This window comes from Bos taurus, chromosome X, assembly GCF_002263795.3.
Source record: "Bos taurus isolate L1 Dominette 01449 registration number 42190680 breed Hereford chromosome X, ARS-UCD2.0, whole genome shotgun sequence".
Classification (NCBI taxonomy): Eukaryota; Metazoa; Chordata; class Mammalia; order Artiodactyla; family Bovidae; genus Bos; species Bos taurus.
In genome coordinates this window covers 14,201,270-14,227,699 of record NC_037357.1, presented here as the reverse complement: position 1 = coordinate 14,227,699, position 26,430 = coordinate 14,201,270, and the positions used below count along the sequence as shown (strand labels likewise).

The window sequence follows — 26,430 nt, the reverse complement described above, 5'->3', positions numbered from 1 at the left end:
GACCCTCGCCCTGACCCACGGCTTGTGACCCACAGCCCACCACCCACAAGCAGCGGACCGTTGACTTCGAGAATGTGTAAAGCCTTGCACATGTCTACGCCCGCCCTCCCTGGTCAATTAGAAAAGAAACCCGGATGTTTGGGGGGCGGGGGGAGAAGCTGGCGTCTACCCATGAGGCAGCGCGCTTAGTTATATACTTCTGCCCTCTTCTGAGGCACTCATTCCGCTCTGAGAGTCGCCGCGGGCCGTCGCTGTGGCTGCAGTCGCCGCCTAATGTTTTCGCGCTCCTCCCTTCCCTCCTCCTCTTTCTCCTCCTCCGAGTCCCAGTCAGGCTGACCTGCCCCGCTCGCGGTAAGTGTCCCCCGCCTGCGCCGCGCGGAAGCAGGCAGGGGCTCTCCCGCGAGGCTGTGGCCACTTTGCTCTGAGGGCAGTTTAGGTGGCCCGGCTATGAGGACTGGGTCGAGGGTCTGGATGCTGGCATAGGTCGCCAGGCTGCCCCAGGGTGCGGGGGAGGGGACGGACTTGGCGCGGTGGCGGGTGGGCCACCATCTTGCGCCAGCCCGGCGGGGGAGGCATCTCGGAAAGGTAGTTGCTTGGCGGCAGCGTTTGGCCACCCTCAGGCCGACAGCGTTTGGTCACCCTCGGGTCGGAGCCGCGCGGGTTGCTGCTGCTCCCTCCTCACCTTCGGGGGCCTAAGTGTCGGTCTGTCCCAGCCTGGTTTTGGCTTTTCTTTCTGGAGGCAACTCCCTTTGGTCTTTTGTACATATGATGCCGATGTTTGGCGAGACCCGCCCACCCTCAAGGCTCTTCAGTGTTGGGAATAGAGGGGAGAGAGGGTCCCGAACTTTCTGGCTCCTGGCCCCCTTGGGCCCCTCCTTTCTGTGCTGATTCCCCCCACCCAGGTTACTGGTCATTCAGTGCTTACACCCTTGTTCTTGGCAAAGGAACCTCTCTCCTCCGTCGTAGAAATCGTGCTCCATTCCGTTATTGTCTAGAGGAGAAGAGCCCTGAGGAGAAACGTGGAGTTAGAGACACAGTTTTTTAACTGTGATCGTTGCAGGTTTTACTTAATGAGATGGAAAAAATTATCTCATTCTGAGGTTTTATCTTTCTCTAGACACGGAGGGAGTTCCTCTTAACTTATCTCAAGTTTTAATGCTATTTTAAAAGGAGAGATCGGAGAAGAAAGTGTCAAGTGAACGAACTAGCTTCTTCTACATCCAAGGAGTTCTCTTTGTTTGCAAGGATTTTTTAGGTTTGTTTTTTCTTTTTTAAATCTGTGAACTTAAATTTTGCTTTTATTATTTTTAGGTTTGAACAGTGATTTTTAATGTCTTTTAGTGCCATTAAACATAAAATTAAAACTGAGAGGTAGAGTTTTAACCACAAAATTCTCGTCTTAGCATTTGTGATGTGTCCTGCTTTGGGGGGTTACAGTGAAAATTCAAACTGTCTCCTTAAGCAGAAACTTTACTAAGCCTATGAAGACACCCATTTGCTTATAAAATCAAGGCCCTTGATGTGTTAACATTGGGACAAATCCCACTACAGTTGTGTCTTGCATTTATACATTTCATTGCCATCACCTCCTTTGAGGTGGGCTGCGGGGTGTTGATAGAACTGTTTTGAAGTTGAGGAAACAACCTCAAGGAGATTTTACCCTTAGTCCTGTGGTTAAGAGTGATAGAACCAATTCTTGAACCTAGGTCTTCTGACTTCTTAGCCAATGCTCAGTCCACTGTATTATGATCCACTTTTTGTGAGAGTGGTTAAGGAGGAAAAGCAAGTAGACTCACCTAAAACATATAGGTAGCATTTTTCCATTTTCTTCTCCTTTATATTTAAAATATTTAAGACTTCATACCAAAACAACATTGTAAATCAGTTATACTTCAGTAAAAATCTGAAAAAAAGAATATGTATCTTTTCAACTTCTTAGTATTAAAATAGTATTATTTCCAAGTATGTTGAAAATTTGAAAAAAGTTCTGTGTTGAAGGGGTCCAAATTTCAGCTTCTCCTCTTCAACCCATTTTCATCAGTTCAGTTTTCTAGTCCAATCTAATTTTTTCAGCCTAGGGTTTTACTCCTTGGCAACAGCTTTTTTAGTGGAAAAAGAGTAGGGGAATGGATGTCTATTTCTGTACCTCCTCTTCTCTTCAATTTGTTTTCTTTATTCAAGAGAGCATTTAGAACCATACCCAAGTATTTCTGTTGTTCTTATTATACAGGGAAAATACCTAAATGATTAACAATTTTTGTAAATAGAAAATAACCCATAGTTTTAGTGACAGATAAGATATTTATTGGATATTTATATTGAAAATATGTTTTATTTCAAAAGTGCTTTTTTGAAGGTCAGAAGTATTTCACATATTCACTAAATATGTAACCCTGAATATTTTTCTTTTTGCTTCAGAGAAGGACTTAAAATATACATGATTTTCAGTCAGGTTGTTTTAAATAGTGACTCAAGAAGGACTTGGTTTTCTCCATGATTTGTATCAAAAGTGTATCTAGGCCTTTTTAATTCATTCCTTGCAAAGTAGTTTTCTTTTAAGAAGTGTTTTTAATAACCGTATATCAAGAAAAGTAGCCATCCCTACATACCATCTGGGTCCAATGGACTATTTTTCTTTCATCTTTTGTATTTTAAGTCATTTTAGAAATAATAGCATAAGAATAAAAAATAGTGAAACCAGTTTTATTAGATAAGTATTAATAAGACATGGTGTACTCCTTTGTATGTTCTTAGAAAAACAAAAAAACATTTCAGAAATTGCTAAAAGTATCCAATTGTGTTTTTACTAGGACAGATCCTAAAGACATTTGCAAAAATGTAAATCGGTGTTATTAGATTTTTTGTTTTTGAAAATAGTTATTTTAATTAAAAGTATTTATATGGGCATGTGATGGGCTTTTTGTTACTTTAAATAAGTTAATATATATTTAATTTTTTCCTCAGTTTCAGTTTCTAATATGGTAAGTATAAATAGATATAATCCACATAAACAAAAAGCTCATTGGAGTTGTCAGTAACTTTTAAGAATGAAGAGTGGGCCTGAGATAAAAACTTAGAGAACTACTAATCTGGCGTTCTTTATTTGTGACAATATTTTATCAGTTCTATACATGAACTAGAATTTTTGTTTCTTTTTAGTGTTTATATTCATCAACTTGTATGACTTTTAGTAAAGAAGGAAATGTTGAGCAAAATAAGGCAAATTACTGTATAATAATTTTTCATGTGCTTTATTTAATCTTCTAGTAGTGCTGCAAGAAAGGTATTACTGTTTTCATTTTACAGATAGAAGAACTAAGTTCAAAGAAATCAATTAAATATCCTATAGGTTTGACAACCAGAAAGTGGTAGACTTCAAATTCCCTCTCAGTTGTTCAGCTCCTATGTCTAGTGTTCCCATAATTGTGCTCCGTATCTTTACTTGATATTTTCCCTAGTGGTTTAGTTTTACTCCTATAAAATATGAATCAACAATATATACTTCTTGAGGTTACTTTAGAAATTAGTGATTATAGAATATCTTATGAAACTTCAATGAAGTATTTGTTACATAATTTGGCTTTGAAAGGTCCACTGTGCACTAGTCTTTTCTCCAGGTTGTATCTTTTACATATGAATTGGGATAAAAACATCTCCTTAGAGATAAAATCTTTACTCTGAATATGATATAAAAATTACTTTGCAGAAAGTATATTTTATTAGAATGGTGGTCCATCTCAAAAGCTAATGTTAAAATGTTTTAAAATATAGACAAGCTTTGCAAAATATTATGCTAATGATTTTAAATCTTAATGTCAAGTAGCTGTTTTCTACATATAGATGAATTATGAAAGTAAACTGAGACAAAAGTTGAAAACTTAAATTAGGGAAGAAATATTAAAATTATTAAAGATCAAAAAAAAATTATTAAAGATCTGCTCAAAAATGTACATAGACTCAAAATATACCTGTGTTCAGGCTTTCAAAAAATAACTTCCACAATATAAAAACTTGGACAAAGACAAGATGATGAGTCTATGTTTTTCTTCTAAATTATATATGATTTGTTCCTAAGACCTGGTTTGAGAGTTTGAATTGTTTCTAGGTGCCAGTGAAGTTGTCTAATAAACCAAGGTATAATACAGTGTTTCTTGGATTTGAGTACAGTACCAATTAATTCCTATTATAAGGAAAACATTTTCACAGATACCCTCTTACTTAAAATATTTAAAAAATCTTAGAATTCTTGTACAGCCATAAAATAATCAGGACTGCAAAATCAGTGCTATTCAAATCAACCTTACAACATTGAATAATACACTTTGATGAAACAATGTCACTGACTACTTCAATTGAGTTTTTCACACCCATAATTCCTATCTATCTAGGCAGTAGCAAGATTTTTGTATTTAAACTTTTTCAGTACCTTCATTTCTCTGTACAAACTGTTATTTTTCCTTTTATTTAGTACAAATACATCATTTAGATATTCTTTCTCTCTGTTCTTTTATTAGGTACCAGCAGTAAAAGTAATAGTACTTGATGACAATGCAGTAGTAAATATAGACAAAAACATGAGTACTGATACAATAAACCAATTCAACTCTGAGTGTTTACCCAGAGGACACAAAAACACTAACTCAAAAAGATATCTGCACCCCCATGTTCACTGCAGCATTATTATAATGTTATTATTGTAATAACCAAGACATGGAAAAATCTAAGTGTCCGTCTTTGGATGAATGAATAGAGAAAATATGGAATATTATTCAGCTATTAAAATGAAGGAAATCCTGCCATTTGCAACAACATGAATGGACCTTTAGGGAATTATGCTAAGTCAGACAAAGAAAAATAACTTGTGATCTCCCTTGTATGTGGAATCTTTAAAACATACACACACTTCATAGATACAGAACACAGATTGGGGGAGGGGAGGACAAAATTGGGTGGAGGTGGTCAAAAGGTACAAACTTCTAATTACAGAATAAGTCCTGGGGATGTAATATAGTGTGGTGTGACTATAATTAATAAGACTGTGCTGGGTATTTGAAAGTTGCTAAGAGAGCAGGGGGCTTCCCAGTGGTAAAAGAATCCTCCTGCCAATGCAGGAGATGCAGGTTCAGTCAGTGAGTGGAGAAGATCCCCTGGAGTAGGAAGTGGCAACCAATTCCTGTATTCTTGCCTGAAAAATTCCATGACAGAGGAGGCTGGCAGGCTACAGTCCATGGGGTTGAAAAGAATCAGAAACAACTGAGCACACGTGCTACTGCAAGAGAGTAGCTCTTAAAAGATCTCATCACACACACACACACTCACAACAACTGTAGTGATAGATGTTAGTTAGACTTAACTCTGGTGATCATTTTGCAATATATACACGTGTCACATCAGAACTTGAATGTCTCCCTGTTCTACCTTCTTTTTCTCTACTCTGTAATCTTATGGCTTTGCTATTCTTTGTTGGTGTCTTTCTTAGGTAGTCTTTCTCCATGTAGTGATTTCCATCACCACCAGGCTTATATCCTATCAGCTTATTATATGCCTAACAGCTTTATTCAGCTATAATTCACATAGTGTACAATTCACCCATTTGAAGTGTGCAATTCAATGATTTTAGTACATCCACAGTGCTGTGCAATTATCACCACAGTCAATTTTAAAACATTTTCATCACCCTGTGAAGAAACCTCATATCCATTAGGAGTCACTCATTTACCCCCCAATCCTCCCAGCTGTAAGCAACCACTACTTCACTTTCTGTTTTTATGAATTTTCCATTTCTGGAGATTTCATATAAATGAAATCATACAATATGTAGTCTTTCTCACTAGCTTCTTTCAGTTAGTATAATCTCAAGATCCATCCATCCATCCATTTTGTAGTATGTACCAGTACTTCATTCTTTCTATGACCATATTATTCCCTTGTATAGGTATATCACATTTTGTTTCTCCTTTAATCAGGCATTTGTGTCATTCACTTTTTTGCTGTTACCAATAGTACTGCTATGAATGTTCATCTACATGTTTTTGCATGGACAAACGTGTTCAATTCTCTCTTGCTAGGAGTGGAATTGCTGGGTTATGTGTTAACTTTTTGCCTCTTCATACTGTTTAGGGGGAAAAGGGAGAAGAGGGCAGCAGAGGATGAGATGGTTAGATAGCATCACTGATTCAGTGGACATGGATTTGAGCAAACTCCGGGAGATAGTGAAGGACAGGGAAGCCTGTTGTGCTACAGTCCATGTTGTCGCAAAAAGTTGGACACGACTTAGCTAAGGAAACAAGAACAAATGTTAATTTTAAGTCTTAAGTTTGTGACTGCCAAAGTTTTTTCCACAGTGTCTGCATCATTTTATATTCTTACCAGCAATATATGAAGGTTCCAGTTTCTCCATATGCTGGCCAACACGTTAATTAATCTGTTCTTTTTAGTTACAACCATCCTAGTGAGTATGAAATGGCATCTTAATATTTTCAAGTATTTCATCTTGTAAAATGCACATAACATATAATTTACTATTGTAATTCTTTAAATCCACAGATTTTTTTTAATTTTTGTAGAATTAACTCTTAAAAGATAGCTGAATTTCAGATGTATAAGAGCTGAAACAAGAAATATATATATATATATGTATATATATATATTATAATTATTTATACATGCAGTCTCCAGAAACTGAATGGATTATGCTCCAAGAGGTCTTTCATTAGTCAGTTACTTGAAATTAATTTTCCCCCACATAAGACCAGTCTATTGAATTTGGGCATAGTATCCCTACCTGACGGAAAAGGCAATGGCAACCCACTTCAGTACTCTTGCCTGGAAAATCCCATGGATGGAGGAGCCTGGTAGGCTGCAGTCCATGGGGTCGCTAGGAATCAGACACGACTGAGCGACTTCACTTTCACTTTTCACTTTCATGCCTTGGAGAAGGAAATGGCAACCCACTCCAGTGTTCTTGCCTGAAGAATCCCAGGGATGGGGAATCTGGTGGGCTGCCATCTATGGGGTCGCACAGAGTCGGATACGACTGAAGCAACTTAGCAGCAGCAGCAGCAGCATCCCTACCTGAGTCAGTAGCTGAGGTGGAGAGTTCTCTTCTGCTTATTTTGGTGTCAACTCTGGGTTGCAAAAAAAAACTCTGGGTTGCAGAACAGGGAGACCATTTGGAGTTGCTATTATATGAATGCTAAGATACTCCTTACATATTTTGCTAGATATTCCATTTCTCTAACAAATGACTTAATTTCTCATAGCATTCTTTGCCTTGCCACCAAAGCTCTGAAGTGATGATCTGAGAGTTTTTTGTGGTAATCGTTTTGGGGAGGCTTAACTGCTTTACTGGGTAACGTAGCTTTAGACTAAAGTTATGATTCTAATGGCATCTGAGAGTGTTTATGAACATACTGATTGAGGCTCCTTGGTGGCTGCTATTGGCCTCAAAAACTATCTCTGTAGTCATAGGCAGTAGATATGACTTGTTTATATAGACTACTTGTACATTTAGTACTAATGTAGACCTTTTGTACCAAACAATGTTGTTTATGATCGTTTAATAAAAGGGTTCTGTTTGAATTTCAAAGGCTGTACAGTGGTGACTCTTAAAAAATACTTTCTATTCTTCATAGCAGTAGGTCCTTAATGCTGAGCAAGAATTGTCATGAATCTATCTACTTGACATATGCATTAACCTTAATTCTAGTTTAGGGACAAGCAATAACTATTCAAATAATTGAGTTCAGGGGTTTCAGTAGCCACACCTCAGAACTAGGGATTCACTAGAGGATTTTATAATGGTAATTCAGACATTTCTACCAGTTACTTCTTCTGGAGTTAGTTTTTTTTTTCCTTTGATCTAATGATTAAAGGAAATGATTTGGAATTGGAAGAAGCAAGAAAGCTTGCTTTTGCTAGTCTGAGGATAAAGAAATATGTGGAGACTCGGTTAACTGTTTATCTTAATACTTTAGATTATTGATGTTTAAGTTTTAACTTTTTTAAATAGCTGAAAAATTTTTAAGCATCTTACCTTGTATGTAAAAAATATGGTATGTGCATGAGATTTCAGAACAGAAGTTACTGTTTTAAAAAACCAATTTAAATGTTTTTTGAAAATGTTTAAATATTTTAAAAAGCCAAAAGAAACATAGACATTAGGTCATAAACTTGTGAAAGTAAGTACTATGATTTATCTATCAATATTTCCCCTTGAATTGAGCACATTATATTGAGTGCAGAAGGCAATGAGTAATTTTTAACGAATTAATCTATGATAATAAAATGTGTCCAACTAGTTTTCTGTTCCTTTCAGTTAGCATTGGTAAGAGACCAAAAAAAGGCCTAAAAGTTTCTTTTGAATGCATTTTAAAAATAATATTATTTCTGAAGTGTGAAGAATAATAGTTAAAAATTAATGTTACTTACCATTTCAAACTCAGATTTACTAAAACATGTATTATAGGGTGATTACTCATTTTTATAGGATGCCTTTCAAAAATTATTTGTAATTAAATACTTTGTCAGAGTTCTTCAAGTAATAAATGCTATTTACATTCAGGATTTTATTTAAAAATTTTTCATTCATTCAGGAATGAACCAGTTATGAAAACTGAGTAGTATGTATATATCAAACTCAAAAGGTAGACTGTTTATAGAGAAAAATATTTAATGTGTGAACATGTAACAAATCCACCCTAATAGTAAGTATCTTTACTTTATAGGGCAGAAAACTAAGACCTAACTTGCTACCTTGTCTGGAGTCACATGGTGAGTTTCTGGAAATTGAAATTATACCCAAAGATTTTTGAAACCTGAATATCATGTTTCAGTATATTTGGTGTTACTTAAAGTAATTCATAAAATTGATTGATGTCATGTGTTAGTGCTTAGGTGACTCTGCAACTTGATGGACGACGACACCTCTTTTCAACCAAAAGGTAAGTATTGCTGCTGCAAGTGATACTAGTATTCTTGGCTCTTGTATTGATAACCTTGCTTCATGAGAAAATGTGAGAGACGGAGGTGGGCATATTGAAAAAAAAAAAAAAAAACACAAAAAACCTCTTAAATTTATTGTAGTAATCTGTGTAGTTGCTAAGTCGTGTTTGACTCTTTGCAACCCCGTGGACTGTAGCCTGCCAGGCTCCCTGGTCCATGGGATTCTCCAGACAAGAATACTGGAGTGGGTTGCCATGTCCTCTTCCAGGATTGTAGTAATACTATAGTAAAAAAAAGAACTACATACAATAAAAATGTCAATAAAATAGGAATGAGGTGTTTCTTCCTCATCTCCAGAGTTAACTATTATATATGTTTGGTATACATAATCACAAACTTTTTTCTATGTGTAGACACAAATATAAATTATTTCTAAATAAGATCATACTATATATACTATTACATGCCCTTAAAATTTTTTACTCATCAATCTATCTTGAATATAGTGATAGTGTCAGTATCCAGTTAATAAAAATGTGGAAGACTTATGTATCTATATATTAAGACCATGGTATTAACACAGATATAATTTTTTTATTATCAGTATACATGGGTCTCTCATTTTTTTTAAATTTGGCATTCCCTGACTTTGCCTAGTTTCTTACCCCTTATATTACCATATGTTAAGTGCTTACTGCATATCCAATAGACTGCTGTTTGTAGGAGGAAACGTAAAGGAAGAAGAAACTATGTTCTTTACTACCAAGGAGCTTACTTTGGAGTTAGACATGTACAATGATATATGGCAGAAAAGAAACCAATATTATAAAGCATTTATCCTTCAATTAAAAATAAATAAATTTAAAAAAAGAAACAACGAGGGACTTCCCTGGTGGTCCAGTAGTTAAGAATCAACTTGCCAATGCAGGGGACACAGGTTCGATCCCTGGTCCAGGAAAATGGGGACAGCTAAGACGGCTCACCCAAACTGTTGAAGCCTGGGCCCTCTAGAGCCCATGATCTGCCACAAGTGAAGCCACCAAAATGAGAAGCCTGCTCACCACAACTAGAGAAAGCCCATGTGCAACAATGAAGACCCAGCACAGCCAAATAAATAAAATCGATTAGATTAAAAAATAAATGAAAGATAAATTTTAAATAGCATTATCTAATGTAAAAAAAGGATCTCATCATCTAAGTCAGAACCCTGGAGTTATTAGTTTGTTTTGTTTTTATCTTTTCAGAGTTGTCACCCCATCCACATCTCACTTCATATATCTAGCTAAGAGTGAGAGAGCAAGCAATAGAGGAGGTGTGCATACTGGGCCTCTGTACTCCCTGTTTTTTTTTTTTTCTCACAACATCCACTTTTCAATAGTTGTTAGAAATAATTAATTCCATGTTTCTAAAATTTTGAAATACCACTGTCTCTTGAATCATCAGTTTTTGCCATTATCTAATGATTTTTCCATCTCAAGGAATAGCAGGATTTTAATTTTCTTACACTTAACCACCACCTAAGCATCTCCCAATAGCACCCCACTCCAGTACTCTTGCCTGGAGGGTCCCATGGACGGAGGAGCCTGGTAGACTCCAGTCCATGGGGTCGCTAAGAGTCGGACATGACTGAGCGACTTCACTTTCACTTTTCACTTTCATGTATTGGAGAAGGAAATGGCAACCCACTCCAGTGTTCTTGCCTGGAGAATTTCAGGGACAGCGGAGCCTGGTGGGCTGCCATCTATGGGATCGCACAGAGTCGGACACGACTGAAGCGACTTAGCAGCAGCAGCAAGCATCTCCCAATGTAGTTATTTCTCAATTTCTAGTTAAATCATATTTGATGTCTTTATTGTGATGCCCACATAACAAACATTGTTTGCTGATATATCCACCAAATTAAATTTTTTTGGTTTTTAAAATTCACTAAGTTTTACTAGAATCTATAGCCAAGTCCTCTCACACCCTTCTGGCACCTCTTGATTTTCTACATGGTAAAACTTGTCAGATAATCTAACAATTTGATTGTGTGTGTGTGTGCGTGCATGTGTTTGGTCTCCTAGAGACATTCCTCCTGGGAGTAATGTTCAATTCTACTCTGGCTGGTTGCTCTCTACACTTGAAAAAGCTATTGCCCTGGGACTTTCTTTGTCTTTGATTGTGTTGAATGTCATGTTTTCTGCATTCCGTTGTCTTCCTCCTTAAGTCTCATATTTTGATATGGTTTTCCTAAGAAAATAAGGGTGAATGGGAGGTAAATTTTATGTTATGTTACTGGCCTTTATTCTTTTTTTTTTTTTTTTTGCTATCTAATGCACATCCATTTATTTTACAATTACAAAAGAAATCACCCACCCTCTGCCCCATCCCCCCAAAACAGTCTCTTTTTACAAACACTTAAAAACTAAAACCAAATGAAGATAGACAAGTTAATTTCAGTACAATTATTTTTAATGAAGCTGTCATAATTAGAGTTTAAATTTCTTACAAGTGACCAATGTCCAAGTGCTGTGCTTAGTTGCTCAGTCCAGTCCGACTCTTTGTGACACCATGGACTGTAGCCCACCAGGCTTCTCTGTCCCTGAGGATTCTCCAGGCAAGAATACTGGAGTGGGTTGCCATGCCCTCCTCCAGGGGATCTTCCCAACCCAGGGATTGAACCTGGGCCTCCCACATTGTATGTGGATTCTTAGCATCTGAGCCACCAGGGAAGCCCAATGTCCAAGTGACTTATAGGGAAATCCTGATTACAAGTTAGCAAATTCTAGTACAAAAATAGCCTGTGTGCTGGAATAGGCTTTCCTTTTACATAGGGACTTCCCTGATAGCTCAGTTGGTAAACAATCTGCCTGCAGTGCAGGAGACACCGGTTAGATTCCTGGGTCAGGAAGATCCCCTGGAGAAGGAATAGGCTACCCACTCCAGTATTCTGGCCTGGAGAATCCCATGGACTGTACAGTCTGTGGGGTTGCAAAGAGTCAGACACAACTGAGCGACTTTGACTTTCACTTACATAGGCCTCAGGTTAGTGTACATAATCCCCTAATGTCTCGGGTTTTTTTTCTTCACAAATGGCTCATTCATCATAGCTGAAGCAGTCTGGCACCCCTGATGGTGTCTGGGCTGGGTCTGCCTGGGCCCATGCTGAAGACAGCAGGCCTGGGCATGCATCACTGGTCTGGGGGAAGCAGGGTAGAGACCCAACTCCACTCCAAGCCCTGGAAGGAGGGAAGAGTTGTGAGCAGAGCTGCCTAGGACAGGGGCTCTGTGCAGGACAGCCCACCTCCTGTGGCCTTGGTGGCCAGTACAGCCCTGCCCTCTGTGTGCACGGAGGAAGTGGGCAGGCTAATTGTCCGTAAGGAGATTGAGCTTCTCCTGGCACTCAGTGAACAGGTGCTAGAAGCAGAAGTTCTGTGGACTCCCACTGATTTCAGTGGAACTGTGATCCAGCCCCAGTAAGTCCTTGCACTATTTCCGGGAGTTGGTATTCAAACCCTTTGTTCACGAGGTAATGTGCACAAGAGGAGGTACTGTGAGAGAGGGGGTACCACGAGAAGGGGGGAGGGGTATCACGAAAGAGGAGATACCACGAGAGAGAACGTACGGTGCGAGAGCAGGAACCATGTGTAGAGGCAGTACTATATGAGAGGACATAACTGCATAGCGGAGCGAGTGGCGGTACCATAAGAGGGGTGTACTGCGAGAGAGGTGGGTACCGTGAGAGAGGTGGGTACTGTGAGAGGATGTACTGCGCAAGAGTGGGTACCACGTGTAGAGACAGTACCGTGTGAGAGGACATAGTGCGCATAGGCCGGTGGTGCTACTGCAAGAGAGAGAGTAAGCATGAGGTGGGGGGAGGGGTAGTGTGAGGTGGGGGAGGGGGAGGGGGAGAGGAGATATCACGAGAGAGAAAGCACCGTGCGAGAGTGGAAACCAATTGTAGAGGCGGTACCGCGTGAGAGGACATACTGCGCATAGCAGACCCAGTGGCGGTACCGCAAAAGAGGGGTGTACTGCGAGAGAGGTGGGTATAGCGAGAGAGGATGTACTGTGCAACAGTGGTACTGCGTGTAGAGGCAGTACCGTGTGAGAGGACATCCTGCGCATAGGCCAGTGGTGCTATTGCGGGGGGAGGGGTAGGGCGAGAGGAGATATCGCGAGAGAGAACACACTGTGCGAGAGTGGGAACCAATTGTAGAGGCAGTACTGCGTGAGAGGACATACTGCGCATAGCAGAGCCAGTGGCGGTACCACAGAAGAGGGGTGTACTGTGAGAGAGGTAGGTATAGCGAAAGAGGATGTACTGTGCGACAGCGGTACAGCGTGTAGAGGCAGTACCATGTGAGAGGACATCCTGCACATAGGTCAGTGGTGCTATTGCGGGGCGGGGAGGGGGGGGGACCACGAGGCAGGGAGGGGTAGCACGAGGTGGGGGAGGGGTAGCGTGAGAGGAGATATCACGAGAGAACGTACCGTGCGAGAGCGGGAACCAATTGTAGAGGCGGTACCGCATGAGCGGACATACTGCACATAGCAGGGCCAGTGGCGGTACCTCAAAAGAGGGGTATACTGTGAGAGAGGTGGGTATAGTGGAAGAGGATGTACCACGAGACAGCGGTACCGTGTGTAGAGGCAGTACCGTGTGAGGACATCCTGCCAATAGGTCAGTGGCGGTATTGCGGGATGGGGGGGGACCACGAGGCAGGGAGGGGTAGCGCGAGATGGGGGTGGGGGTGAGAGGAAATATTGCGAGAGAATGTACCGTGCGAGAGCGGGAACCAATTGTAGAGGCGGTACCGCGTGAGAGGACATACTGCGCATAGCAGGGCCAGTGGCGGTACCGCAAAAGAGGGGTATACTGTGAGAGAGGTGGGTATAGCGAAAGAGGATGTACCACGAGACAGCGGTACCGCGTGTAGAGGCAGTACCGTGTGAGGACATCCTGCCCATAGGTCAGTGGCGGTATTGCGGGATGGGGGGGGGACCACGAGGCAGGGAGGGGTAGCGCGAGATGGGGGTGGGGGTGAGAGGAAATATCGCGAGAGAACGTACCGTGCGAGAGCGGGAACCAATTGTAGAGGCGGTACCGCGTGAGAGGACATACTGCGCATAGCAGGGCCAGTGGCGGTACCGCAAAAAAGGGGTATACTGTGAGAGAGGTGGGTATAGCGAAAGAGGATGTACCACGAGACAGCGGTACCGCGTGTAGAGGCAGTACCGTGTGAGGACATCCTGCCCATAGGTCAGTGGTGGTATTGCGGGGTGGGGGGGTGACCACGAGGCAGGGAGGGGTAGCGCGAGATTGGGGGGGGGGTGGGGTGAGAGGAAATATCGCGAGAGAACGTACCGTGCGAGAGCGGGAACCAATTGTAGAGGCGGTACCGCGTGAGAGGACATACTGCGCATAGCAGGGCCAGTGGCGGTACCGCAAAAGAGGGGTATACTGTGAGAGAGGTGGGTATAGTGAAAGAGGATGTACCGCGAGAGAGCGGTACCGCATGTAGAGGCAGTACCGTGTAAGGACATCCTGCCCATAGGTCAGTGGCGGTATTGTGGGATGGGGGGGGGACCACGAGGCAGGGAGGGGTAGCGCGAGATGGGGGTGGGGGTGAGAGGAAATATCGCGAGAGAATGTACCGTGCGAGAGCGGGAACCAATTGTAGAGGCGGTACCGCGTGAGAGGACATACTGTGCATAGCAGGGCCAGTGGCGGTACCGCAAAAGAGGGGTATGCTGTGAGAGAGGTGGGTATAGCGAAAGAGGATGTACCACGAGACAGCGGTACCGCGTGTAGAGGCAGTACCGTGTGAGGACATCCTGCCCATAGGTCAGTGGCGGTATTGCGGGATGGGGGGATGACCACGAGGCAGGGAGGGGTAGCGCGAGATGGGGGGGGGGGGTGAGAGGAAATATCGCGAGAGAATGTACCGTGCGAGAGCGGGAACCAATTGTAGAGGCGGTACCGCGTGAGAGGACATACTGTGCATAGCAGGGCCAGTGGCGGTACCGCAAAAGAGGGGTGTGCTGTGAGAGAGGTGGGTATAGCGAAAGAGGATGTACCACGAGACAGCGGTACCGCGTGTAGAGGCAGTACCGTGTGAGGACATCCTGCCCATAGGTCAGTGGAGGTATTGTGGGGTGGGGGGGTGACCACGAGGCAGGGAGGGGTAGCGCGAGATGGGGGTGGGGGTGAGAGGAAATATCGCGAGAGAATGTACCGTGCGAGAGCGGGAACCAATTGTAGAGGCGGTACCGCGTGAGAGGACATACTGCGCATAGCAGGGCCAGTGGCTGTACCGCAAAAGAGGGGTATACTGTGAGAGAGGTGGGTATAGCGAAAGAGGATGTACCGCGAGAGAGCGGTACCGCGTGTAGAGGCAGTACCGTGTGAGGACATCCTGCCCATAGGTCAGTGGCGGTATTGCGGGGTGGGGGGGTGACCACGAGGCAGGGAGGGGTAGCGCGAGATGGGGGGGGGAGTGAGAGGAAACATCGCGAGAGAACGTACCGTGCGAGAGCGGGAACCAATTGTAGAGGCGGTACCGCGTGAGAGGACATACTGGGCATAGCAGGGCCAGTGGCGGTACTGCAAAAGAGGGGTATACTGTGAGAGAGGTGGGTATAGCGAAAGAGGATGTACCACGAGACAGCGGTACCACGTGTAGAGGCAGTACCGTGTGAGGACATCCTGCCCATAGGTCAGTGGCGGTATTGCGGGATGGGGGGATGACCACGAGGCAGGGAGGGGTAGCGCGAGATGGGGGGTGGGGGGGGGGGGTGAGAGGAAATATCGCGAGACAATGTACCGTGCGAGAGCGGGAACCAATTGTAGAGGCGGTACCGCGTGAGAGGACATACTGTGCATAGCAGGGCCAGTGGCGGTACCGCAAAAGAGGGGTATACTGTGAGAGAGGTGGGTATAGCGAAAGAGGATGTACCGCGAGACAGCGGTACCGCGTGTAGAGGCAGTACCGTGTGAGGACATCCTGCCCATAGGTCAGTGGCGGTATTGTGGGGTGGGGGGGTGACCACGAGGCAGGGAGGGGTAGCGCGAGATGGGGGGGGGGGGGGGTGAGAGGAAATATCGCGAGAGAACGTACCGTGCGAGAGCGGGAACCAATTGTAGAGGCGGTACCGCGTGAGAGGACATACTGCGCATAGCAGGGCCAGTGGCGGTACTGCAAAAGAGGGGTATACTGTGAGAGAGGTGGGTATAGCGAAAGAGGATGTACCACGAGACAGCGGTACCGCGTGTAGAGGCAGTACCGTGTGAGGACATCCTGCCCATAGGTCAGTGGCGGTATTGCGGGATGGGGGGATGACCACGAGGCAGGGAGGGGTAGCGCGAGATGGGGGCGGGTGGGTGAGAGGAAATATCGCGAGAGAATGTACCGTGTGAGAGCGGGAACCAATTGTAGAGGCGGTACCGCGTGAGAGGACATACTGCGCATAGCAGGGCCAGTGGCGGTACCGCAAAAGAGGGGTATACTGTGAGAGAGGTGGGTATAGCGAAAGAGGATGTACCACGAGACAGCGGTACCGCGTGTAGAGGCAGTACCGTGTGAGGACATCCTGCCCATAGGTCAGTGGCGGTATTGTGGGGTGGGGGGATGACCACGAGGCAGGGAGGGGTAGCGCGAGATGGGGGGGGGGGGTGAGAGGAAATATCGCGAGAGAATGTACCGTGCGAGAGCGGGAACCAATTGTAGAGGCGGTACCACGTGAGAGGACATACTGCGCATAGCAGGGCCAGTGGCGGTACCACAGAAAAGGGGTGTACTGTGAGAGAGGTAGGTATAGCGAGAGAGGATGTACTGCGCGACAGCGGTACCACGTGTAGAGGCAGTACCGTGTGAGGACATCGTGCGCATAGGTCAGTGGTGCTATTGCGGGGCGGTGGGGGGGAAGCACGAGGTGGGGGAGGGGTAGCGCGAGAGAGAACGTACTGTGCGAGAGCGGGAACCAATTGTAGAGGTGGTACCGCGTGAGAGGACATACTGTGCTTAACAGAGCTAGTGGCGGTACTTATGGGTGGAGCAAAGGATTAGTGCACCTGTGACCTGACTGTCCAGGTAGGCTAGGGTGGTCTCTTAAAGCCCCATGTAAGGCATGGAGAAGAGCTAGGCCGCCTGACTCCCCAGCAGGTGGAGGCGCGGCCCTGGCCTGTGGCTAATGGTTGGTAGCACAGCATGGCGTCCAGGGCCGGCAGGCAGCTCCTGAAGTCTGCGCACTGGCGCAGTGAGTCCTGTTTGTCGGAGACCAGGTTACACACGGACAGCGACAGGATGATGTAGTAGGCCTTGCTGTCCAACAGGTTCATCACGGGAATCTCGTGCTGCATCAGCAAGACCTGAGACACCAATATGTCGCTTCCTGCCGGGACGGAGCAGAGCGACTCCTCGTTGCTAATCTTTATTTATTTTTTTTTTTATTCTTGATGAAAGAGTATATAATTTTATGCTTGACAAAAATTGTGTCTGGGTATAGAATGCTAAATTGAAAAATTATTTTCACTAAGATTTTTGAAATCACTTTTCTAACGTTTTCCTCTCTCAGATTTTAGGATATTCTGTTTATCTCCAGCATTTTGAAATTTCATGACTTGTCCATCTACTGTAGGTTTTTTCTTGATTATTGTGCTAGGTGCTAGTGGGTCCTTATATTTGGAGAATTTATGTCCTTTAGAACTGGGAATTTTTTTCTTGTATTTTTCCTTTTATTATGTTCCCTGTCCTTTTTCTTTTCTTTTCTGGGACTTCTATTAGGTGAGTTGTAGTTTTGAAATGATTTATCGCAATTTTTCTTCTTTATTTAGTATAGGTATATTTGTTGTCTTTTAGTTCCACTTATGGGATATTTGGGGCTTCCCGGGTGGCTCAGCAGTGAAGAATCCGCCTACACTGTGGGAGCCGCTGGAGAGATACCCTGGAGGAGGGCAAGGCAACCCCCTCCAGTATTCTTGCCGGGAGCATCCCTGGGACAGAGGAACCTGGGAGGCTACTGTCCATAGGGTCACAAAGAGTCGGACATGATTGAAGCGATTTAGCACTGCACTGTGTGTGCGTGTGCTGATGGCATGGGATATTTACTCAATTTTGGCACTTTATTTTTCTTCACTGAATTTTGGCTATTTTGTTTTTAATCTTTTAGCTTTGTGACTATTAATTTTCATAGCATTCCTGTCTTACACCTTTAAAATGTTAGTTATAATCTCTAATATTTTTTGTTTTCAGTATTACCTGTGTTTTAATATCCTTTGATCTGTTTTATTGCTTTGGTCTTTCACATTGGAGATTTTAATCATACTTCTGGTGCTTATTGGGTGTCTGTCCAATATTTAAAAATGAGACACTAAGGTGCCTCCTGGTAGGTCTTCTGTATTATAGTAACAAAAGGGAGATAAACTGAGAAGCAGCAGCAACAGGTGAGAGAGATAATAGGAAAACTGAACCAGATTCAGGGATACTAGGCACAGGGCCAAGACCTACAGAAGTGTCTGGGTTTTTTTTTTGAGATAAGAGTTAGGTACCCTCTTTTGTGAATATAATTGTATTCTAGCAATAAAATTAAAACTCAGTTTGACTGGATTTGATTGTTTCTAAAATTTATTAGCCACTAAATAACTACTGTCATCTATTATCTTCCTAGCTAGCTTAATTTTACTAGTTTTAGATCTTAGAGATTGGGTTCTGAGTTTCATACTTTTGTTACCATTTCTGACTTTTAAAATGTCAGTTCAATAATTGCTATTAGATTTAGTAAAGAACATCTTAAATATCATACTATGGATTACAAGAAAATATTTAGAAAAATAAAATTGGATTCTCTTTTTTAAAATTAGATAGTTCCAAAATGGCAGAACTGTTTATGGAATGTGAAGAAGAGGAGTTGGAACCGTGGCAGAAGAAAGTAGAAACACCACAGGAAGAGGATGATGAGCTGATCTTTGTTGGAGCGGTACCAGGTTCAAAATCACCCACTTCAAGTAAGCATTTACTTTCAGTGAAGCAAAGTTTTAACATGTTGTTTCTAGTGGAAAACGTGGGACTGTCTTATATGTCCTTGGTATACTATAAGGTGCTGGATGTGAGAGGAGAGTATAGTGGTCAGTAACAGTTTGTGAGAATCAGAAGGAGAATATGGTTAGGAACTTAAAAAAGGAGGTGTGAGAGGTAAAAATATGTGAGAGAAAAGGAAAATGTTAACTGAGTTACCTAAACGTTAAGATTGCCTAACAGCATTGTAGACCTTTTGAGATTAAAAATAATAATTTTATTGGAGCCAAGTCATCTATTTACCTGTTTATTTGTTAATATTTCTTTTTTCCCTTAAGCCTAAATGTACCTAGAAAAGGAAGTATTGGAATGCTTTGTTTAAAACATCAGACTACTAAATAAGTTTGTGTTAGTCTCTGATGGAGTTTCTGACACCCAGTCAACTGCCTCATCAGTGTTTTCTTGATTCATGTCTACAAAATATAAAGGCTCTGGTTTGTATATCAACATGAGTAGTAGCTTCTGGCCACACCCATCTTTTCAGCAAGTTCTGATTATATTCATGAATATACAGTGGCTTGATTTTCAGCCAGTATACTAGGATGATGCAGGCAGTTAGCACACTTAATCCTCATGGCTCTGGGAGAATGTCAGATACCTTTGTGGATTTCTGTTAATTAGATTTGATGTTGTTATAATGTAAAAGTGAAGATATTAATGACACTTGTTAAATGTCCAATCAATTCCCTGGTGGCTCAGAAAGTAAAGAATCTGCCTGCAATGCAGGAAACCTGGATTTGGTCCTTGGGTTAGGAAGATAGATTCTCCTGGAGAAGGGAATGGCAATCCACTACTCCAGTATTCCTGTCCAGAGAATTCCATGGAAAGAGGAGCCTGGTGGGATACAGTCTATGAGTGAGTGAGTGAAGTTGGTCTTGTCCAACTCTTTGCTACCCCATGGACTGTAACCTACCAGGTTCCTTCGTCCATGGGATTTTCCAGGCAAGAATACTGGAGTGGGTTGCCATTTCCTTCTGCAGGAGATCTTCCTGACCGGGGATTGAACCCCGGTCTCCCACACTGTAGGCAGATACTTTACCATCTGAGCCACCAGGGAAGTCCAAACAGAGTCCATGGGGTCACCACAAAGAGTAGGACACAACTGAGTGGCTAATGCTAAAACTAACAACAAAAAGTCCAATTAGGATTGTGTAAAATTCAGAGGAACAACATATTTAGTTTTAGTGGCGAATGAAGGAACAGAGTCTTTCTCATTATATGTATTTCTGTTAAGCCAAGAGAATTTACCGAAGAATGTAGCCATCATACCAATATTTTATTATGGCTGTGCATATTAGTGTGGTTTAGAGAAAGATTAATTTTCTGAAAGCCTAGTTCTTGTTTCCCTGTCTCTAAACTTGGAATAGCACTTCTATTCAGTTATCAAAGGTAGAATAATTTAGTTTAATTCTTAGTATCATTTCCTGTGGCAAACTGAGAGATGCTAAGTGGAGTGCCACTTCAGTGAAGTAGGCATGTTGATATATTTGCTGCTGATAGAGGAGCAGAATATTAAATTATCGTAATGTTTCCATAGTCACTGTGATGATTTTTATATTGAAGTATTAACCATAGTTAAAAGTTATTCAAATCATCTTATTGACATTGGATATATATCAGTTGGAAATAACTATTACTCAGCTAGAATAATGTGTATTAGATAATATGTATTAGTAGTGATTCTGTCAAAAAGAAATTTGACCCTGGTGAAATTTCTTTTCTAAATAACCCAGAATTTACATGATTCTGTTAGTGTCTTATGTGTGAGTCATAAAATATTTTAGCATATGGAAATGAGCTAAATATTTTAAAAGAAACTACTATAAAAGGGGAATAAAAACTTGTGTTTGATGGACTGCAGTCACCAAAAAGTACTATAGAAATTGTTTAATGGCTTGGATAAATACATGTATCTTGAATTTCTAAATGAAAACAATACCAACTTATTTGAATGAACAGATTTTTCTTCTAAAAGACTTTTGTAGTGCTTACTCATAGAGCACTTCATATGATAAAACAGCCCTACTTTGGTGTGACTATACAATTATTTTATGAGATCTAGTTATTTTATACTAGGAGTGGAAAAGGGAAATTTTTTGATGTCTTAATGGGATTTTTTTTCTGCTTTGTACCTTTTCTTGACTAGCAATTTTAGGTAAATCTCTATTCTTCCAAATTTTCATTTGATTCCTCAATAACCTAGAAGTTATGGGTTCACATGCATACAACAGTGAGCAATCTTAGACTGATCCAGAAGATCATGTCAGGCTCAAATTGACTTTTGGTGTAGTGAGTAGATATGAGATACTTTTATAAACTCTAGATTCACTTTAGTCTCTGATGGTATCCCTGTCAGTAGTCAAGAGCAGTGGTACAGATAATCCATCAGCTTGCCCATGATGAAACTTGCAGGCTTTTAGGGGTGTGAATGTGACATGGAGTTTGGGAAAGGGCTTGATTTCAAGTCACAGTAACCCAAGTCTGTATACAACCTTGTCAACCATTAAAAGAAAGCAATATGCTTCAAGTATTGCTTATATATAGATTTTGGGGGGAAAGTTTTTCTACTATCATAATATATACTTTCACTGAAATAAGTTTTTAAATAAAGATAATTGTCATAGATATTGTGAACAGGGGTAATCCCAGCTCATCTGCAAAGGAAATAAAGAATGAGACAGAGTCAAGGTATAGTATTGTTGTATTACTTTAAAATTAAAGTAAAATATCATGGTAGAATTGTTGTGTAGAAAAATAGTATTTGTGTAATTTTAAAATACAGGTATTGCTGATGCTTTCATGCCTTTAGGTGAACTCGATGAAGACTCTTCAAGTCCAGAGGCTGCCTTTCCTAGATTTCATCCTGAGTCTCAATCTTCAAGTCCAGAGGCTGCCTTTCCTAGATTTCATCCTGAGTCTAGGTCTTCATATAACTCTGATATGGCTCAGAACGTGTCTAAACCTGTAAGTGTTTTTAAAACTACACAATTAGCACAGGGACACATTAGATGTTATAATACCCAGTTAGAATTGTGGACTATCATAGCTAGTTATCATCCCAATAGAAACATAATCACTGTCAGAAAATGTCACCATTTTTATGATAGTGCAACTGATACCCAAAATAATAGCGTCAGGAACTAACTATTCAACCTGTCAAGAAATCACATAGTATGCTTAAATTGGTATAATATTGAAAACTATGCTATCTAAAAGTATAATCAGTAATGAATATTGCATAATGGCAAAGTTCTTAAGATAGATGAACTGGGTATTCTTAATTGGGAAGATTTTTCCAAGGTCGTTATTGCTGTTTATTTTGAAAACATACTTGGATATGTTTTTAAACTTTTAACTGAAATAATCGATAATGGTAATATTTACCATTTGTTAGTCTGTCAGTATGGTTAAGTCTTAGTTCTAAATGCTGTATATAAATTAATCTGTTTTAATTCTTACGACTTCCTTATGAGGTAAGCACAGTTATTTCTCCCATTTTATAGTTGAAACTGAGGCTCAGAGAGTCTAAATGATGCATCATGGCCGATAATGATGGATCTGGGATTTCAATCCAGGTTAACCCAAAGTTTTTAAAATATGCACATCCATACATGCATTTAAATATATACTGGTGCCTCAAACAGTAAAGAATCTGCCTGTAATGCAGGAGACCCGAGTTCCATCCCTTGGTTGGAAAGATCCCCTGGAGAAGGGAATGGCAACCAACTCCACTATTCTTGCCTAGAGAATTCTGTGGACAGAGGAGCCTGGTGGGATACAGTCCACGGGATCACAGAGGGTCAGACCCAACTGCGCAACTAACACTTCTACTTTCATACGTACATTTAAGTATATGCTTTTAAAAACAGAAGCATCATCTTAGAGCAGTGATGTATTTCACAGACCACTGGGGTTCCCTGGGACTCTTTCAGGGGGCCTATGAGGTCAAAACCGTTGTCTTAGTAACACTAAGACCTTTGCCCTTTTTACTCTGTCAACATTTGTGCTAGTGGTGTAAAGGCAATGCACCTGAAACTGCTGGTGGCTTAATATGGATCAAGGCAGTGATACCCAACGGTACTAGTAGTTTTCAGATTGGTGATCACCAGGCACTCACAATAGAAAAATTTCACTTTCACTTAAGAATATCCTTGAAGAAGTAATCAATTGTTTCTAATTTTATTAACTTTTGACCTTTGAATATACTTCTTTTTTAAATATTCTGTGTGATGAAATGGGTAGTATGCATCAAGCATTTCTATATCTGCAGTATGAAGTTTCCCTTGAGGAAAAGCACTTGTGAGAAGGAATCACAAACTGAACTGGCTGGTTTTTTTTTTTAAATAGAATTCAACTTTTACTTGAAAGGATGACTGACAAAGCACCATGGAGTGAGTTACTGCTGCATAACAATAGCACCACAAACTTAGCAGCTTAAAGTGATATATATTTATTTCATGGTTTCTGTGAGTCAGTAATTAGGGTATGGCCTAACTGGGTCCTCTGCTGGGGCAGGCTGCAATCAGTGTGTCAGGTAGAGAGAGCTGGAGTATCATTTAATACTGCTTCCAGGCTCACATGGTTGTTGGCAGTATCCAGTTCTTTGTGGGTTGTCAGACTGAAGGCATCAATTCTTGCTGCTGTCAACTGGAGACTGTCCTCAGTTTCTTGCTGTGTAAGCCTTCCTAGCATGACTTGGTTGCTTCCTCAAAGCCAGCAAGGCAAAGATGGGCTTTATAACATAATCATGTACATCCTGTTGCTTTGGCCAAATTCTCTTGGTGAGAAGCAACCACAGGTCCTACCCACACTCAAGGGGAAATTAGACAAGTGTATAAATATCAGGAGGAAATCATGGAGGCCACCTTTAAGATGTTTGGCACACACGGTGTTTCAGTACTCAGAAATACACAAAACCTGCCTCTCATGGAAGAAAACTGATAGTATTCTTGCCAGTGATTAAATTTGGTCTTGCAAGCAAGAAAAAATCATTTTCTGAAAACTAGTATCTTTATTCTGAAATTATCATCAGTAATAATATGAGCCCTGGACTAATATTCCAAGGAACCTGGATTGAGAATGAAACTCTAATGCTGATTCTTTGTTCCTAAGTAGAGCATTGTCACAACCTCTGTGAGCCTCACTTTCTTCATTTCTAAAATAAGAACCTTTACCCAGACCACTGGATCTCAAACTTGGATCCTCTAAGTATCCACAGGCTGTTGTTTTGTTTTGTTTTGTTTTTAACGTGGACTATTTGAATTTGTTAACAGATTTGTTTTTGTTTTATTTTGGGCAAAAGCCTTGGTTTTGGCAGAGAGGCCTGTGGGATCTTAGCTCCCGGACCAGGAATCAAACCCGTTCACCCTTCATTGGAAGGACATACCTTAATCACTGAACCACCAGGGAAGTCCCTCCACAGACTGTTCTTAAGAATAGGTGTACCTAAAGATTTCAGACTACAAGAAATGCAAAAATTATTTTATTTTAGCTAGAATCAGATGAACTCGGTAATTTTCTCATGCTCTAGTAAGCAGCTTGGCATTTAGGGAAAACAAATCAAGGAATTCTTTGGCAGTCCAGTGGTTAGGACTTGGTGCTTTCACTGCCATGAGCTTGGGTTCAATCCCTGGTCAGGGAACTAAGATCCCATAAGCTGCACAAGGCCAAAAAAAAAGAGGAAAAAAACAAGGAAAAACAAACCACACACACACACACAAAAATAAGGAAACATTATTATTTAAATACAGATAGAGACTTTCCTGGCAGCCCAGTGGTTGAGACTTTGCCTTCCAATTCAGAAGGTGCTGAATTGATCCCTGGTTGGGGAGCTAAGATCCCATATGTCTCCAGGCCAAAAAACCAAAACATAAAACAGAAGCAATCTTGTAAAAAATTAAATAAAGATTTTAAAAATGTCCAAAAAAATCTGTAAAAAAAAAAAAAAAAACTACAAATGCAGTTATATGAAAATCATTCCTTTGTTGGACCCAGGGAGGAAGAATAATATGACATGGGTATCTTTTGTGTTACAAAAGTTAGAAACTAGAGCTCATCCAAACTCAGAATTTTTTGTTTCTGTGGACACAGTTGTTTAATCAGAGTTCCTTAATCAGGTTCACAATCCTAGGGAGCTTTTTAGAAATAGAGATTTTTTGTCAGTTGGTCTGGAGTGAGACCTGGGCATAATAGATTAAAAAAAAGTAACCTCTCCAGGTGATTATGTAGCCACAGTTGAGGATGACATATATTCTCAAATGAATTGAGAATCCTGTGTAAGGGAATTTTCTCTGAAATTTTTAAACCTGTCTTTAACCTCAGTAACTCTTGAGGGCAGGCGGGGAGACTATTATTCCTTTTAAAGTAAGTGTGAAAAAAAGTGTGATATAGTATAAACTGTTCAATATATTGTTATTATTTTTGCTTTCAGAAGCCAATTATTTAAAGAATTTTTAAATAATAAAAAGTATTTTATATTTACCTATATTAAAAAAGTAAGAAAGAAAGTAAATGTGATATTGTTAAAGGCACAGACTTTGTAGTAAGGCTAACTTGGGTTCTATAATCCAGCTTCATCAATAACAAGCTGGGTTGTATTGGGAACCTTACTTAACCATACTTAACTTTAATTTGCCTATTTATTTGTATAAATAAATGTAAATATTTATATAAATATAGGAGGTCATTTTAGGTCTTCATTAGTACTGCTATGACAGCTGCTTAATAGAATACTTGTATAGATCTTCCTTGACTTATGATGGGGTTACATCCTAATAAACCCATCACAAGTTGAAAATGCATTTAATACACTTAACCTTACCAAGCCTAGCCTATGTTAAATTTTCTCAGAACACTTACATTTGCCTACAGCTTGGCAAAATCATCTGACACAAAGTCTGTTGCAATAATGTATTAAATATCTGATGTAATTTTTTGAGTACTGTACTGAAAGTGAAAAACAAAATGGTTTTAAGTATATTGGTTGTTTGCCCTCATGATTACGTGGCTGACTGGGAGCTGTGGCTTGCTGTCACTGCCCAGTATTAAACCACATCTCACTAGCCTGAGAAAAGATCAAAATTTGAAGTACGGTTTCTGCTGAATGCTTGTCACTGTCACAGCATCACAATGCGGAAAATCGTAGGTTGAACCATTGTAGGTCTGGGACAGTCTGTACTGTGAAAGAGGCAAGTATATTTTAAGTTAACAATAATTGGTGACTTTTATTTCAGTTGCAGAAGAATAATTTGAATCTCAAAAGTGACTTGCCAAAGGTTCCACAGTCAAATAAATGGACAGGTCTTCTGAATCCCAGTCCATCACGTTTTGTACTTACCGATGTATTTGGTATCTTTCTGAACTGCTTTATGAGATGTTAAAAAAATCCCAATCTGAGAATTATTTTAACAAGTTATTTGTTGGTTTAAGAATG

General features: G+C 41.1%; 1 protein-coding gene across 13 annotated transcripts in view; it reads left to right on the top strand.

The window, feature by feature from the left end:
* The first annotated feature begins 220 nt into the window (after window positions 1-220).
* ZNF280C (zinc finger protein 280C) overlaps window positions 221-26,430 on the top strand; it is a 65,543-nt gene continuing 39,333 nt past the window's right edge. For 2 of the 13 annotated variants that reach the window (XM_024988494.2, XM_024988491.2), the window contains exons 1-6: window positions 221-351; window positions 1,171-1,255; window positions 8,727-8,772; window positions 8,896-8,942; window positions 18,785-18,928; window positions 21,808-21,962. In XM_024988494.2, the coding sequence (XP_024844262.1) occupies window positions 8,912-8,942; window positions 18,785-18,928; window positions 21,808-21,962 (330 nt within the window). In that variant the 5' untranslated portion in view covers window positions 221-351; window positions 1,171-1,255; window positions 8,727-8,772; window positions 8,896-8,911. The other 11 variants (XM_024988493.2, XM_024988487.2, XM_024988488.2 and 8 more) reach the window with 10 other exon arrangements.